This window comes from Bubalus bubalis, chromosome 4, assembly GCF_019923935.1.
Source record: "Bubalus bubalis isolate 160015118507 breed Murrah chromosome 4, NDDB_SH_1, whole genome shotgun sequence".
NCBI classification, from domain to species: Eukaryota; Metazoa; Chordata; class Mammalia; order Artiodactyla; family Bovidae; genus Bubalus; species Bubalus bubalis.
Window position 1 is genome coordinate 91843492 of NC_059160.1, and position 17599 is coordinate 91861090.

At 51.0% G+C, this 17599-nt stretch overlaps 1 protein-coding gene and 1 non-coding gene across 3 annotated transcripts in view; one reads left to right on the forward strand and one right to left on the reverse strand.

The window, feature by feature from the left end:
* Positions 1-123: 123 nt before the first annotated feature.
* The window catches only part of GALNT6 (polypeptide N-acetylgalactosaminyltransferase 6), a 38694-nt gene continuing 21218 nt past the window's right edge, over positions 124-17599 (reverse strand). For both annotated transcript variants that reach the window (XM_006058497.4, XM_006058498.3), the window contains exons 5-12: positions 14095-14244; positions 12813-13047; positions 9241-9358; positions 6951-7151; positions 6290-6421; positions 5579-5680; positions 3465-3617; positions 124-1762 (exon numbers count right to left, since the gene is read on the reverse strand). In XM_006058497.4, coding sequence (XP_006058559.1) covers positions 1649-1762; positions 3465-3617; positions 5579-5680; positions 6290-6421; positions 6951-7151; positions 9241-9358; positions 12813-13047; positions 14095-14244 — 1205 coding nt within the window. In that variant the 3' untranslated portion in view covers positions 124-1648. The remainder of the gene's footprint in view (positions 1763-3464; positions 3618-5578; positions 5681-6289; positions 6422-6950; positions 7152-9240; positions 9359-12812; positions 13048-14094; positions 14245-17599) is intronic.
* TRNAG-CCC lies at positions 15550-15622 on the forward strand. The gene has a single exon. It is a non-coding gene; the product is annotated as a tRNA-Gly (tRNA).

Here is a 17599-nt window from a genome sequence, read left to right on the forward strand (position 1 = left end):
ACAAGAGACAGTGGCTGTGAGAGAACTTTTCAGATGTGCGTGGTTCTTCACAACTCGAAGCAGCAGATCCTCCAAACAGATCAGCTAAGGGACAAGCCAGAAGAAGAGGAACCCAATGCCAACTTCCTTCACCCATGCCATAAAACCTTTATTTCCATTGGGATCTATGCGCCATTCTCTTCTCTTGCTGGGAAAGAACTTTCCCCTTTCCCCGCTGCTGGCCACTCTTCTTTCTCTTCGGCTGGGCTACACCATGGGACCTAGACTTCCTGAGTGGGAAGGAGAGGCAGCTGTGGTCCCATGGCACCCTCATGTGGTGATCCCCAAGATAACAGCTCGCTACTCAAAGTAGGAATCCCTCCTAGAAGCAATGAGTCCTCTTTCAGGCAGCTGGGGTTCTCTACTTCAGGCAAAGCGGCCGTGTGTGGTAGGGTCCAACTTGCTTGGAGAAGAGCCGACATGCACAGCAGGCCTGCTCCACGTGGGGAGTTCATGCGAGAACAGCAGACCAGGCCAGTCACAAAGTCATGCTCCAGGCTACCCGTGAGCCCTGCTTCCTCAGACTTCCCAGGGATTCTGTTAGCCTTATCTGGGTCCTAGCTTCTGGGTTGCCATTACCTCCTTGTGTGGCCTAGGGCAAGTAACTTCTCTTATCTGGCTTTGGTTTCATAATATGAAAATGATAGGCTTGGATTAAAACAAGGATTTTTAAATTGTGCTTGCAGACCTTTGGAAAATCAGGGCCTGGTGGGCACTGCTCTCATCCCGCCTTCATTTTCATCCATGGCTAATTTGCTTTGGAACTACATTATACGAGGAGCATTGAAAAAAAGGCTCTGGGGCCTAAACCTGAGAATCACTAGCTAGCTCCACAAGGTTTCTTTCAAAATGAACATCACAGGATTCCCAAATGTGGTCTCCCTCATGGTTACCTGGCTCCACTGTTCTAGGCTTTATGGAGACCAGTCAGCCAGAAAGGATCAGACTGGAGTGAAAAAAGAGTGGAGAGTTGATGGCTAGTTGCTTAGTGTTCTCATGGTGGGAGGAGCCTGAGTTCAAGGTTCAAATTTGAGCCTCAGTTTCAGCTCCAGCCACGCACCAGCTGTGGAATACAGACCAGCTCCTTTACTTCTCTCTGCCTCAGTTTTCTTGTCTATAAAATGGGCACGGTGATTCCTGTCTTTCTCACAGGACTGTTGTGTACCTGTCAAGCACTGTCAGGGTGCTTCAGGTAAAAACAGCAAGGGAGCCTTAGACCTCCAATTCCTCTGATAGATTCTATAGTTCAGTGGAAGCTGCAGGTGTCCTAGATGACCAGGGGTCCAGGACGTGGCTGCAGAGGCGCTTTTCTTGAGTTTGTCATTGCTGCCCTGGGTCCTTCCCCAGCTGCGTCCTCTGCTTTGGAGGTCTGTTTCTAGGACAGAAGGAAAGCTCTAGGCCCCGTCTTATGTGTTCTAATGGTCTTGCCTACCAATGTGGAGGAAAGAAAACAGGCCCAATGTTGTTGCAAGGAGTAGGAAGGTTCTGCCTTGACTTCCACTGGGTTTGAGATCCATCTTTAAGGCTGGCAGGGAAGCTGCTGGTCAGGTTCCCCCAGGTTCTGTTTCCTGAGAAGCTTGTGGGAACTCCCACGGGGGCGACCCAGGGCCTAAATGAAGAGCCAGTGCTGGTGGGGATCACTGGGGTTGCAGGTGCCCATGACTGGCTTTTTGTCTTTGGATGTCAGGCAGGTACCAGATCCTGAGTTCCTGATGAGTTGATCCTAAAAGATGACACAGCAAAACAAAGGGTCAGTTTAGGCCTCAGACTTCTGATAGTACTGCTAGGGGGAATGAGATGAGGACCGTGAACCAAAGGGAAGGGAAATCCAGAAAGGCACGGGGGGGGGGGGGGTACTTCCGCATTCCTTTCCTTGGATGCCAGATACTCTGATGAGATGCATTCCTGTGCTGGGTGCCAATTCCCCACCTCCAGCTTTAGCATGAATAACTGCAACACAGGAAGGCAGGACCACGGGCTAACTGAAAAATGCTTTCAGGACGAAATGAAAATGAAAACTGCCTCCAGATGGCCAATCTCAAAGACCTGGGCCACTGTGGTCTACCCGCACTTTCTGCCTTTGATCATATTCAGACTACTCCCTTCGCTGTAGCCCCAAGGTTAGGCTCCTCTTTTCCTAAGCCCAGGACTAGGGATTGGGGTGGAGTGGGTGTGGAGGCTCATCGGAGGCTGCTAGTTTGAGCCCAATCCTGTAGAAGTTACATCATTCATCCCGAGGCAGGGCAGTGTAATGGAAAGAACCACTGCTTTTGAGTCAGACTTATCTAGGTCCCACCACTTCATGGGAAATAGATGGGGAAACAGTGGAAACAGTGTCAGGCTTTATTTTTTTGGGCTCCAAAATCACTGCAGATGGTGACTGCAGCCATGAAATTAAAAGATGCTTACTCCTTGGAAGGAAAGTTATGACCAACCTAGATAGCATATTGAAAAGCAGAGACATTACTTTGCCAACAAAGGTTCGTCTGGTCAAGGCTATGGTTTTTCCTGTGGTCATGTATGATGTGAGAGTTGGACTGTGAAGAAGGCTGAGCACTGAAGAATTGATGCTTTTAAACTGTGGTGTTGGAGAAGACTCTTGAGAGTCCCTTGGACTGCAAGGAGATCCAACCAGTCCATTCTGAAGGAGATCAGCCCTGGGATTTCCTTGGAAGGAATGATGCTAAAGCTGAAACTCCAGTACTTTGGCCACCTCATGTGAAGAGTTGATTCATTGGAAAAGACTCTGATGCTGGGAGGGATTGGGGGCAGGAGGAGAAGGGGACGACAGAGGATGAGATGGCTGGATGGCATCACTGACTCGATGGATGTGAGTCTGAGTGAACTCAGGGAGTTGGTGATGGACAGGGGGGCCTGGTGTGCTGCAATTCATGGGGTCGCAAAGAGTCAGACACAACTGAGCGACTGATCTGATCTGATCTGATCTATCTAGGTCCGAACCCCAGGTCTATCATTTACTAGTGAAGGATCTTGGGCCAGACACAAACTTGCTGAGCTGCTTCTGGCCCATCTCTAGTCATGGGGACACCACCTACTTGGGAAGAGCCTCTGGAAGATTAACCAAACCAAAGTACATGAGTGTACAGCCTTGTGCTTAGCACACAGAGGCCAGGCGGGAACCATGAGTGACTCTTCATCTACTGGAGTTCAGCCTAAAAATACTTGAACTATGAGCTGGCCCTAGACCATGACCCCACCACCATCTTTATATCAACCAGAATCAGCCATCACCAAACATTACTTAAGTCCTGTGAACCCTGCCTGTGACCAAGCTTACATTCTCTATACTTTCTACATTGTCTGGATCCATCTCATAGTATCTCAGGAAGAAGATGCAGAAGGAAGGGAGGGGGCAGTTGTGGTCTCAGGTTCTTGATTCTGAGCTTTTGGGACAGCTGACTCACCTGGGTGAATTCCCATTCCTCGTCCTTGGGCACTTGGCTATTCTTGCCGGTGAAGTGACAGCTCCTAAGGCCCAGAGTACCAGCACTGGCATGTAGACACAGCTGCTTTGCGATGTTGTGGCGAAGGTCTCTCTGGGTTGTGTACTCAAAGTACTAGAACACAAGGCAAGAGAAGGTTCTGAGGGACAGGTGGAGAGTTTGCCCGCCACCTCCCAAAGCCAACAGCCCAGAGATACCAATCACAGATGGCCTCTTGGGGAGGAAGTGAGTGGGTGCCAAGATTTCAGTAATTCATGTGCCACCGTATCTGGGTTATACTGGAATAGTAGATAATAGTTACTAAATATTTTTTCTTTAGGTAAAAATTTAACTTAGGGAATTCCCTGGCAGTCCAGGGAACTTCCACTGCAGTGGGTATGGGTTCGATCCCTGGTCAGAGAACTAAGATCTTGCAAGCTGCCAGGCTCGACCAAAAAAAAAAAAGTAAAAAAAAATGAACTTTGCCTCATTTAAAGCGTTATCTGTGAAAACATGTGTTTGATATGCTGGTTCTTTTTTTGTTAATAGGTTCAGTTCAGTTCAGTCGCTCAGTCGTGTCTCTTTGCAACCCCATGAATCACAGCACGCCAGGCCTCCCTGTCCATCACCAACTCTCGGAGTTCACTCAGACTCACGTCCATCGAGTCAGTGATGCCATCCAGCCATCTCATCCTCTGTCATCCCCTTCTCCTCCTGCCCTCAATCTTTCCCAGCGTCAGGGTCTTTTCCAATGAGTCATCTCTTGGCATCAGGTAGCCAAAGTATTGGAGTTTCAGCTTCAACATCAGTCCTTCCAATGAACACCCAGAACTGTCTCCTTTAGGATGGACTGGTTGGATCTCCTTGCAGTCCAAGGGACTCTCAAGAGTCTTCTCCAACACCACAGTTCGAAAGCATCAATTCTTTGGCACTCAGCTTTCTTTATAGAAAAAATGCTCACCAGTATACCACCTAAAATCACTGTGCAGGCCAGTGGTACAGGAAATGGCTTCAGAATGACTCTGTCTTCACTTGCACACATTGGCATCCTATTCAGTGTCCCCTGCCACTTTTTCCTTCCTTCAGCTCTGCTTCAAGTGCCTCTTACTTATCAAACACTGGGCCTTCAGGGTAGATTGAAGAACTGGGGCCGGGGAGGTTACTAGTTATTCCTCAGGAAAGAGCTGGACATTGTAGCCCGGGGAAAATAGGCCCTTACAGTGGGTGCAGGTAACTGTGAGGTGTCAGTAGGGAGTTGTTTTGGGGTCACTGATGGGTGGTAGGATCAGAGTGGTAGCTTCTGGGCAGGGGACGCATTGAAGATAGTTGAATGTAAGGGCTTCCCTGGTGGTCCAGTGATTAAGAATACACTTTGCAATGCAGGGGACACCGGTTCGATGTTTGATCTGGAAAGATCCCACATGCCTTGGGACACTAAGCCCCTGTGCCGCAGCTCCTGAGCCTGGATTCTAGAGCCTCTGAGTCACAATTATTGAGCCCAGGTGTCACAACTATTGAAGCCTGAGCACCCTAGAGCCTGTGCTCTGCAGTAAGAGAAGCCACTGAAATGAGAAGCCCAAGCACTGTAACTAAAGAAAGACTGTGTGCAGCAATGAAGACCCAGATCAGCCAAAAATAAATAAATTTCAAAAGTCAAGTCAAAAGTTCATCACTTAAAAAATATAATAAATGGGCCTCCTGGAAATAGCAAAAAAAAAAAAAAAAAAAAGGTTGAGTGTAGGTGAGGGAACGGGCTCAAAAAATTTTCACAGTCACCCTAAAACATCACTCAGCAGCTCACATCCTCCAGCACGCTTCCTGTGATAAACAATCCTCCCCGCCAGCCCCTCTCTACCAGCCAGCACTGCCGCTCACTCCTCTCTGGATGCCCTTGATCCACACTTAGGACCTTATCTGTCTGTATCATGCGTTTCCCCTCAGACTGGGGGCTTCCTGAGGGCAGGACTGGTATCTCCTCCTTTTTCTGGATCTCTCGTGCCCTAGTCCTCAGGAAAGACTACTCTGTGTGGAGAAAGGGGGTGTGTGCAGAGAGGAGGTGCCCGGGAGACAGGCCAGTCAGGGGCTGGGCTGTGTACCTGGTTGCCACCGAGGCCGTGGCAGGTGTACAGGATGAGGGGCTTTCCCCCGTTGTTGTTCTCTCCCACGTCCAGACAGTGATCCACGCCGAGGTTCTTGAGCTGCAGGATGGTGAGCAGAGAGGGAGCCCAGGGGAACACAGTGAGGGGGTTTTTAGGTTTGTAGTGTGGGGTCCATTTGGAATAAATCTAAATGGCTGCATTCCCCCTCTGTGACCTTCCTCCCTCGCTTATTAACCCAGATGCCTGGAGTGAATAGCAAATGAGGTGCAGAACCCAGGGGCTGGGCAAGGGCAGGGTGGGCAACCAGTCAGGTCTCTGGGAGAAGCCCTCAGCCTGTAGGAATGTCCTTCTGAGCAGTGGTTCTCAAAGTGTGATCCCCCGACCCTCAGCATCGCCTGAGGGCTGTTAAAAATGCAAATTGTCAGGCCCCATCCCAGTCCTCCTGAATCAACACGCAGTGTCTTAACAAGCCTTTCTGGTGACTGATGCAAGTGAGTGGGTGAGAATCACTGCTTACAGGTGGTTTCCTCCTTATGAAGTTTTCAGCTAGCTCTAGAAGCCCGGGTGGCCTCCAGGTCCCCTTCCTGGATAAACGAGTGTAGAGAGTAAAAATCGATTGTTTCTCATCCAGCTATGGGCTCAGTGGTCCTGAAACTTCTCCAGGGGCTTCTGGGATGATGGGTAGGCATATTTGTTCTCAACACTCACAGCTCCAAAGAAGGTGGGCTTCAGGTCAGGGACAAACATCTCCGGGTAAACGTTGTCCAGGAACCAGGAAAAGTTGCGACAGTTTAGTCGTTCCCTCAGCTGCAGTCGTTCCGAAATGTCGCCAAAGGATTTCTGTCAATTAAGGCAGCCCCCAAAGGGTCAGTTTCACTTGTCTTGGCCTTCCTGTCTGGGCAGATGTAGCCTAGGGTTTCTGGGACCACTTTCTCCCAGAATGCGTCTCATGCTCATTCCCAGTCAGTTGGGGTCCCTGGCTCGGCTCCACATCTAATCCCAAACCCCTTGCCTTGGCTTTGGGATCCCCACCCATAGCACTCCCCATCTCCTGTGAACTCTCAGTTTTACTCCAGTCTTCAATTCCTAGTTTCTCAGAGCAAAGTCATTCTTCCTGTAAGAGGTTCTTCTTCCAAATCTCATCTCCCTCCCCTTCTAAAGTTGCTAGGGCTCTCCAGGCAGGGACAACAAAGCCTGCCCTTCCTCATTCTCTAGCCTCCAAAATAGAGCCTGGGCTCTAGCTCCCAAGGCCTGAGGGGTAAAGGCACCGGGTGGCGGAGCTGAGTGGGCCTCATGAAGCCCTGGATCAGGGTCTGTGATTATGCCCTTCTCTTCATCTTAACATCTCCTGAGCATCCCCCCCTCTCACCTCTCGGGCCATCTGTGCTGCCTGCAGATTTCTCCTGTAGAAAATCTCCTTGTAGCCATCCATCCAGACCTCAGCCAGGCGCACTTGGTTGCGAGCAATGACATTGATGCCCTTGGGGAAGGTGTGGGGGCTCTTGGTACGGAACACGTGGCCGACCACAGAGCAGGGGATAATCTCTAGCTGGCCGCCGCACTGCCACACCTGCCGTAAGATGAGATGGGATGGGGTTTTCAGCAGGTGGGTGGGACAACCTACCCCAAGCAACTCTGTTCCATTCCCAGGGTGCCAGACCCCAGGTCCATGAAATCAGGGAAATGCCCCTCTCTCCCCCTGGAAAAAAAGACACTGACTAGGCTTCATCACTGGAGAAGGCAATGACACCCCACTCCAGTACTCTTGTCTGGAAAATCCCATGGACAGAGGAGCCTGGTGGGCTGCAGTCCATGGGGTCGCTAAGAGTCGGACACGACTGAGCGACTTCACTTTCACTTTTCTCTTTCATGCATTGGAGAAGGAAATGGCAACCCACTCCAGTGTTCTTGCCTGGAGAATCCCAGGGATGGAGGAGCCTGGTGGGCTGCCGTCTATGAGGTCGCACAGAGTCAGACACGACTGAAGCGACTTAACAGCAGCGGCAGCAGGCTTCATCACAGGCCATAACTACACAATCCCTGGCTCTCTGATGTGGTTCACTTTTGATTTAAGCAAGTGGAAATTTGCAGGGTCCTGAGGGTTACCAGGGCCCACTTTGGAGAAGAGACAGATGGCCAAGTTTACATCCATCTACCTACTCTGAGCTCTGGTGCCACCTGGCTTTTTGACCCAGAAAGGTGATTTTATCAGCTCACTCAAGTGTTACTGGAAACTCAGGAACTCAAGCTCCTTCAAATGGAGATGGACTTGTGACCCAATCAAAGCATCAATGCACTGATCAAAAGCCACCATCAGGTGGTTTATGGCAATCACCTGACCTTTAGTACAGTAGCCTCCTTACAGAAAGACTGAACAGAGGTCAGAGGCTCATGAACTAGCCCAGAATCAGGACCCTGGGAATTATGGTGCTAAGCTGGTGACCGTTCTCTGTCAGAGGGCTGGTTTAGGACACCCTTTCTGCTTGCTTCTTCTCTTTTTTTAGGTTTTATACTGGGAGGTATGTTGTTATTAATTTTATTAATTAATTAATTAATTATTTATTTAATTGGAGGCTAATTACTTTACAATATTGTAGTGGTTTTGCCATACATTGACATGAATCAGCCATGGGTGTACATGTGTTCCCCGTCCTGAACCCCCCTCCCACCTCCCTCCCCATCCCATCCCTCAGGGTCATCCCAGTGCACCAGCCCTGAGCACCCTGTCTCATGCATCGAACCTGGACTGGTAATCTGTTTCACATATGGTAATATACATGTTTCAGTGCTATTCATACAGCAGCAACAGAAATGCATAATCATAGCCATAGTAACAGCAATGATGTCAATGAAGTGCTTATACATGCCAGGCATTGTGATAAGTGACTTCACTGTTGTTACTCAATCCCTCAGTTGTGCCCAACTCCCTGCAACCCCATGGACTGCAGCACACCCGGCTTCCCTGTCCTTCACTAGCTCCCATAGTTTGCTCAAACTCGTGTCCATTGAGTCGAAGATGCCATCCAAATGACTTCATAAGCAAGCTCATTTCCTTGTTAATTACTTTCCCCTGGTCAGAGATTTTTGTCGATTTCACCACAAGGAAGCCTTTCTTGCTAACCTAATCCTGATTTGCTTTATTCCTGGAATCTCTCAGAGTTCTGGGGTCCACCAGAATTTGGGCCATCATCTTCTCTTACAGTTATGAAGAGCATACTGAGCATAGGGGAGGGTAGCTCCAAAGCTACCAAGGCATGTGTACTCTGACCTGGAAAGTGGAGCCTGGTTTTTCCAGTAAAAGGATAATGACTGCTTACTGACCTGTCCCACCTTCACCCTAATTCTGTTCCCACAGACGTCATGAAAGATGTCACTGGTCCCCAGATGTCCGTTCCCTGTTACCCAACTATCCCTTCCCTCTGAGGGGTTCTGCCCAGTCATCTCTTCCCATATGTCCAATCTGAGTCCCATGGCCCTACTGCCATGGACGGGGGGTTGGGGTGGGGGGCAGAGGAAAGGTGGAGCCATGACGGGGAAGAGCCACCCTTCTAAGTTCAGCTCCAGATATGCCAACCCTGCTGCTGCCTAAGAGACAGGGTCTTGGGTCATCCGTACCCCGGGACGTTGTGGTTCCCCCACGAAGCCCTCTTCGCTCTCACCCGGAAGGACATTTCCACGTTCTCCCCTCCCCAGATCTCCATCTGATTATCATAGGTACCGATGTGCTCAAAGTAGGACTTGGAGATGGAGAAGAGGCCACCAGCAAACGTCGGGGATCTGGAGAGACAGAGGGAAAAGCATGTGCATCTTCTGGGGGTAAAGGGGGGGCGGAGCCCAGCCTGGAAAGGGGCGGACTCACCGCAGATCTTCTAAGACTCCCTCCCTCCTCCTTTCTTCTCGTCTGGGATATGAAGCCACTACCTCATTCACTTAGCAAATGTTTATTGAGCTTTTATTCTTTGCCTTCTAGGACTGGGTCCAAGAGAGATGTAAAGATCACGACTGTCTTCTGAAAGGTACTCATGGACTTCCCTGGTGGTCCAGTGGTTAAGAATCTGCCTTGCAATGTAGGGGACATGGGTTCGATCCCTGGTCTAGGAAGATTCTATAGGCCTCGGAGAGCCGGCGTACCTAGAGCCGGTTGTTTGCAACAAGACAAGCCACCACAATGAGAAGCCCACGCGCAACAATGAAAACTCAGCACAGCCAACAGTAAGTAAGTAAATAAATAATAATAAAAGGCACTTATTTACTCATTCAACTGGATATATTACACACAGGCTACCTGCGGTTGTGCTATGTATTAGTCATACAGAGTAAAGAGATCAGTAGAGAGAGAGGGTAGTAGCTGAGAGAAAAGTCACCATCTTTTGCTTTCTGGCAGCAAAGTTCATAAAGCACAATAGATACTCAGTCATCAGAAGCTCTGTGAAAATGGTTTTGGACGTAGGTGCTCCCGGAAACAAGGTAGGAAGTGAGGTGAAATTAAACTCAATTTGGACTAAAGGGAGCATTTGAAGATTACAAAAAGATTCTGGCTTTCGGACAAAGGCAGGGAGGCACAGACCCACATTTAGATAAACTGACAAAACATCAAGAACTTAGATACCACGTTGCTCACAACAGGGGCTGAGCTAAGGATTGAAGGCAGGGGTGGGAGCTGGGGAGACAGGAGTGCACACATATCAGTCACAGTTGGTCTCTGTGGCAGGCCAGGCTGGCTTCGATGGGGCTTTGCTGCCCTCAGTGGGCGGCTCCATGTGGCACAGCCAAGCAGAAACCCTCTGTGTAAGCCCAGGATCAGTCAAGGTGTTTCAGACACAGCAGGGCCTCAATCCGTATTCACTGGCTGACTAGTCAAGGCAACCACACAGGAGCCTGAAGTTGGTGTTACCCTACCGCTGTTCTCGTTGCCCTGAGGTTGGCTCATGTAGCACCTTCTGGAAGGAATTTCGGTTGGGAAACCCTCAAGCTCAGGCAGGCTTTTTGTTCCTGGCTTTGGCTTCTCCTAGGGGGTTCTAAGCCAGCCCAAGTAAGGCTCAGAGAGTCCTGGACCCTAGATGAGCATTTTGGAACTAACTGGCTGCTTCTTGAGGGTCTCCTGGACCTAAGCCCGTCTCTTGGCTTTTTTCTTTTTAGTATTTATTTACTTATTTAGGCTGCACCAGGTCTTATTTGCAGCACTCAGGATCTTTAGTGTGGCATATGGGAGCTAGGTCCCTCACCAGGGATCAAACACAGATCCCTGCATTTGGAGCTCAGAATATTAACCACTGGACCACCAGGGAAGTCCCTGTCTCTTGGTTTTGGGAGGTCCCTCTGACTAAGAAGTCACTGACAAATTATCTCTGAGGATAAATTACACGGGGAATGTCACTACAGACCCACAACCAATAGGCAACCTCTGGAAACTCTCTGTATTTTCAGAGAAAACCTTCTGTATTTGCCAGGACCTGCTTCCTGAGGTCCCCTGGGTCCTCACCTCTCCTTAGTCTCCTGTTAACTTTGGGAGTGGAGGAAGGGAGGGTGCTGCCTGCAGGTCTCCTGGCGGGTACCCAGCAAAGTGCCTGAGGCAAGCAAGCACAGCACCAGGGCATTCGGACCAGGGGGCAGACTCATTCCTCAAACACTGGAGCTTTGTCTTCCTGCTGCATGGTCCTTGGACATCAGAGCAGGGGACGTCAGTGATGGGTGGGGGCCAGGTGCCCTGTCCCTGACTGTGCCACTGTGTGCCTGGTCCCTAGCCTGGGGGGAGGGGACTTTGTTGCTGTGCATCCCAAACAAAAGACATCTATGAATCAAGCAGAGAATCAATAGGGAGTTCCAATTTCTTTTCTCTCTCCTGTCTTCTCCTTTCCTTTCTGCCCCTTCTGCTGCTGCTTCTCTTCCTTCCAAAGGAGACAGAGCAGCTGGCTGTTCCAGATCCATGGGATTCCTTCCTGCAGCCTCTCTACTGAGGCTCTGGGCAGCATTTCTTAGGATCTAGGGACATGGAAGGGGAAAAAGGCTTCCCTCCCAACTCTGCTCACTATATCCCCAACCTCTGCTTCCCACCACCCCTGGTATATGTTTGGTTGAACCTTCAGTTTCCTGGCCAGTATAGAAAAACAGTGGTACAGATAATCCAGAAGCAATGGATACTCTAAAACTCACTCCTCAACTCAGTCTGGTTGAGACGTCTGTGGTCTCCAACAGCACCCACACGGCAGTCTGAGAGGGAGGAGCAGGGTGGGTGTGTTGGGAGAAGGCAAACCCAGCTGGGCATCAAACGATGGATAAGCTTTCAAGCACCTGCCTTCTAGCTCAGGGGCTGGCAGACTGTGGCCTGTGGGTCAAAGCTGGCCTGACTTTCTAAGGTTCTGGCATAGAATAGTTTTTACATTTTGGAAAGATTCTTTTTTGTAGCTGCATGTATGTATGTGTGTACGTGCTCAGTTGTGTCCAACTCTTTGCAACCCCACAGACTGCAGCCCACCAGGCTCTTCTCTCCCTGGGATTTTCCAGGCAAGAATTCTGGAGTAAGTTGCCATTTCCTACCCCAGGGGATTGAACCTGCATTTCTTGCATCTCCTGCACTGGCAGGCAGATTCTTTACCACTGCGCCACCTGGGACGCCCTAGCCTGGCCAAACCTAAAATATCTGCTATCTGGCCCTTTCCTGAAAAAGTTCAGGACAACTGCAACACATTGCCAATTGCAGGACATCTGTCTATCTTCCTTTAAGACGTTCTCAGTCTTTTCAAAGATGGCCACTTGGCTGCACACATCACCCACTCTTATTATAATGGCTGTTTTACAATGGTCTCTACCCACTATCTCTCTGCAAGCAGCAGTCATGTCCTTTCTACCTGTAGGGAAGAAATAATGAGACAAAGTACAGAAAGCCCTGAACCCAGGGCCTGGCACAAGGAAGATGGAGAGTGAGGGCCAACTGTTATGTACTGGGCAGGACAGCACCATGGTGGGGACACAGGCTTGTGGCCAACTAGTGGGATGGGCATTCTTGCTCCCCCAGTTTCCAGGGTGGTATAGTCTGGGGCCAACTGTTAACTACCAGGAACCTCAGTGTTCTCATCTGCAAAACAGGCTAATCATAGTAGCTACCTCAAGGGGATGATGATTAAATATGCTAAGCTCTTCACACAACACCTAATAAACGCTGACCTGAGATGGCCCGGGTCCCTGTGACTGCAGAGGCCAGGCTGGGGGCGCACAAGGCTACGGTACTTACTTGATGGGGTAGGTCTCATCCTTGCGCCTCTGCTTCTCTCGTGCCGGTAAAACCTCCCAGCCGAAGGTCAGGCTCCAGTCAAAGTTGCCCCGACTCTGGACTCGGCCCCTCTGGACGGGCTTGGAGAACTCAAAAGTGTTCAGGTCAATGGTGACGATGTTCGGACTCACCACCACCGTCTCGTCCTCGGCGATGCGAGCCAGGAGGGGTTCCAGCCAGCCGTGGAAGCACTCACCTGCAGGCCGGGGCCAGGAGACAGCAGTCAAGGTGCTGCCCCCCGGCCAGCCTGCACCCCCCAGCCAGTGGGGAGCCCCAGGAAGACAAGTGCCCGCTCCCCAGTGGTAGGCAGGAAAACACGTGCAAGCTCCACAGCCACAGAGAGTGGACAGAGATCTCCCAGGACCCGCCTATCCCTGCCCCTCCTCCCAGAGAGGTGGAAGTGGCTTTGGAGGGGAGAACAGAGGTATCAGGGGAGTAACATGGAGGCTTCAAAGGCACAGGGAGGCCGTAGAGGGCTGTCTTCAGGGTCTGCAGGCTAGCCACTCAGCTGACTCTCCCCACCCGAGTGAGGGTCTCATGAGGGGGTGCCCCTCTCCCTGGGGTCTCTGCACCTCATGCTTCAGCTCTAGCTGCAGAATAATCACCCCTTGGGGATTTCTGATGAACCGCAGAGATGATTTGGCCCCTGGAGTGATGATTTTGTTGGTGAGTATGGCTGGCATCCTTATCCCACTTGATAAAGGAGAAGACTGAGGCTCAGTTAATGGCAGGGTCAGAACACAAATCCAGGTCTTCTGACTCCAAGTCTACAGCTTCTCAGAATACGTATCACTGCTTTCAGGGGACACTTTCCCCCCCCTGACAACAGCAAGGGAAGTGTATTGTTTGGGGGCAAAAAGCAGGCCTTCCGTTCCATGTGGAAAGGGCCACACCGAACAGCGCCCAGAGGTAATAGGAGCCTGTCCGAGGGGCTGAGCTCAGAATGAGGTACAGATCAGGGGAGTGGGGAGAGGAGTGTCTGGGTTCTAGAGCATCCTCCCAGCAACTGAGGGGTCACCACAGTTTTAGGTTTTAGTTTTAGTGGTTTTAGGGCTGTGCGTGCCTCCTGATAACCATCCTAGGGAATGGGGTGAGAGAAGGGTAGAAGAATCTGGGGAAGTCCCAAGCCTGCTTCGCTCCTGGGACAGCAGAGCAGGCAGGGGCCTGGGTGATGCGGGGGTCCCAGCTTTTCCTTCTGCCAGGGAGGGAAGGGGGGCCGAGCCGGGCCGGCCCCTTTACTCACAGTGGGCATCCAGGAAGGTGAGCACCTCCGCCTGGGCCACGCTGGCCCCCAGCAGCCGGGCAGTGATCAGCCCCTTCCTCTCCTGCTGCCGCACCACCTGCACCACCTGCAGCTGCTTCACGTACTGCTCCAGGGGCTCCTTCAAGTACTCTGGAAGGCACAGGGTCATTGCCACCCCCTCAACACTTTGTCACAAACCTAACCCCCCATTGCACTTCCCAGGTGGCCCGAGTGGTAAAGAACTCGCCTGCCAATGCAGGAGACGTAAAAGACATGGGTTCGATCCCTGGGTTGGAAAGATCCCCTGGAGGAGAGCATGGAAACCCACTCCAGTACTCTTGCCTGGAGAATCGGACAGAATCGGACACAACAGAAGCAACTTGGTGGTGGTTTAGTTGCTCAGTCGTGTCCGACTTTTGCAACCCCATGGACTGCAGCCTGCCAGGCTCCTCTGTCCATGGGATTCTCCAGGCAAGAATACTGGAGTGGGTTGCCATTTCCTTCTCCAGAGGATCATCCCGACCCAGAAACTGAACCGGTCTCCTGCACTGCAGGCAGACTCTTTACTGACTGAGCTACAAGGGAAGCACACATAATCTTCTGCGGGTGCCAGGTCCGGGCACTCTCAGGCCTCCAGCAGGCCTGCATTTTAACCCTCTCTCGCACCTACTGTGCTGAACAACTTCACCGAAGCCCAAGGTGGGCGTCGGGGGATGGAGGAGGTTCCCACAGCACATGGCCACCTTGCCAGGACACTCCACTGGCTCCGCAGTGCCCACCCTGTGTCTGTGTACCGGGGCGACTTCTCTGATGTCAGAGACAGGACCTCAGAGCTATGTTTCTTTGGTTTCAAATCAAGTATAAACTTCTGTTGACGGCTCTCGGATGCCTCTTTTGGCCTCAGCTCCCTCTCAGCTCCAGATTTGCAGAGCTGTGTCTCAGGCCTCCCCTCCTTTCCACACGGAGGGTTTGGCAGTCATTTCTCTGTGTCCAAGTCCCTGTCTCCCAGGCTCTTCAGAGCAAGCCTGACAGGTAGAGCATACACAAGTGTTCATTTCTGGCTTCTGGGACAGCAGCAAGAAGTCTTACTCTAATCCTCTTTATTACCTCCTCTGCACGTGGAATTCTTAGGAAGATGAAATGATGCAGAACAGCTTTTAAATTAAATTTAAAAACCAGATACCCAGTGCCTGCATAGCCAGGCACAGCAGTGAGCTTGTCTGCCCAGGGAGCGGGTGACTGCAGGGTAGGTGATGAAGGAACAGCCAGAGGTGGCGCAGGGCTGGGGGAGACTGCAGGAGGGGCCAACGGCCGAATTGGAGAGGGGGTGTGGAAGGCTCTTTGAAGGGCGGGGTATCTGATGAGATTTCCAGTTCATTCTGAGAGAGGGCTCACTTCAGGACCCTTGTAAATCAGTCAGAAACCCTCAGGGCATTAAAAATAGCCCTAAGGACTTCCTTGGTGGTCCAATGGCTAAGACTCTGCACTCCCAATGCAGGGAGCCCAGGTTCGATTCCTGGTCAGGGAACTAGACCCCACATGCCGCAAGAAGATCGATCTTGTGTGCCACAACTAAGACCTCGTGCAGCCAAATAAACAAATAATAAAAAATAAAATACACTTACTCAAGATTTAAAATATATACATAGTTTTAAAAAATAACCCTATTCTGAAGCAATCCATCTTGGAACAGTCCAAATCGTAGTGATGATTCATTAAGTGCTGTTTTGGTTTATCTGTGCAGCTGCTCTGTTCCCCACTGTGCAGAATGGATGGCCTGTGGTTTCAGAAGTGGTGGTGTGGGGCAGGAGTGAAGGCTGACTGCATCCTTCCTCTCTCGAGGGTATGGGGTCAGCCCAGTGCTTAGGCCTTGCTCCCAGCGTCATATTGCACAAACTGGGGGCTGTTTTTGTGCAGGTTGATCTCTCCCTCTCTACTTCTTATTTTTGGCCATGCCATGTGGCATGTGGGATCTTGGTTCTCTGACCAGGGACTGAACCAGGGTCCTTGGCAGTGGAAGCATAAAGTCTTAACCACTGGACCACCTGGGAAGTCCCTCTCTCCACTTTGAAACACACACACACACACACACACACACATTGTGTCCAAATACTGGAGCATCTACTACATGCCAGTCATGGGACCAGATGCTTCCATGCTGACTTTCTTATTTAATCTTCTCTGTGAAGATTAAAGAGCTTGCCACGGAGCTCAGTGGTAAAGAATTCACCTGCCAACGCAGGAGCCCCAAGAGACACAGGTTTGACCCCTGGATTGGGAAGATCCTCTGGAGAAGGAAATGACAACTCACTCCAGTATTCGTGCCTGGAGAATCCCCATGGATAGAGAAGCCTGCTGGGCTATAGTCCATGGGGTCACCAAGAGTCTGACATGACTGAACGACTGAGCACCCACGTGAAGATTAAAATGTTACGAAATAGGAAGTATTGTCCCTGGGGTTTATGAGTCAAAATTAGCCTCATTTGGCAGCTTCAGCCCAGCACTCACTTAGCGTATACCTGCAAACACGCTTCCAGGTGCCAGCCACTGTCCCGGGCAGGTCTGGGTCCTGCCTGCTCAGAGCTCCTAGGCTCATCCTCCAGGTACAGGCCCCAGCGTGGGCTCTAACAGGGAGGTGGGAGGAACTCTGCATGGCAGCCTTGCCTTCTCAGCATGGCTGACGTTTCCCCTGAGAACACAGCTGTGCTCACAGGAAGTTCATGTGATGGAGAGAACCCGGAGACAGAACATCAGAGGAAGTGGGTTTTGTGGTAATGGCCCGCCACACACTGAGCCGTGAACGTCAGGGGCGCCTGAGCTCTACAGAGCCCTTCTCCCACCCCTTCTCTTCAATCCCGGCGGCTAGGCGGGACCTGGGAATTCTGGGCTTGAGCCTCAGGCTCTCTGAAGGGGGTGAGACAACACCCCTGAGTAATGTCCCTCTTTGGACCCACTGGACAGCCACCCCAGAGCGGAGTGCAGCAAAGCTGAGCATGGAGGACAGATGGGCCCATCCATTCTCTCTTACAGTCCCCAGGTGAGCAGCCTCCTCATTTAGGTTCATTCCTCACAATCAAAGTCTACAAGACTCCTGTGAGCTCCCCTATATACGCCTTACTCAGTCCCTTGTGTGGAATACCATCTATATGCAGATGCCCCTGGGCCTTTTTTCCTGGCTTTAAATCTTCACTTGGATGTCTAACAAACCACAAAACTGGATTTCTCTGGCGGTCCAGTGGTTAAGACTCCGCGCTTCCACTGAAAGGGACACAGGTTTGATCCCTGGTTGGGGAAGATCCTGCATGCCTTGTGGCCAAATAAAAACAAAACAAAACAAAAAACCCAGAAACCTAACACGCCTGAAATGAACCCCAGATTTCTTCCCCACCTGCCCTCCCAGCCTCCCCTGTGTACCATTATCCCAACAGCTGCTCTAACCTAGGAATTGTGCTAAACTCTCCTCCTCTTCCCACTCCCCACAATGTCCATCAGCAAGTAAGGCCAG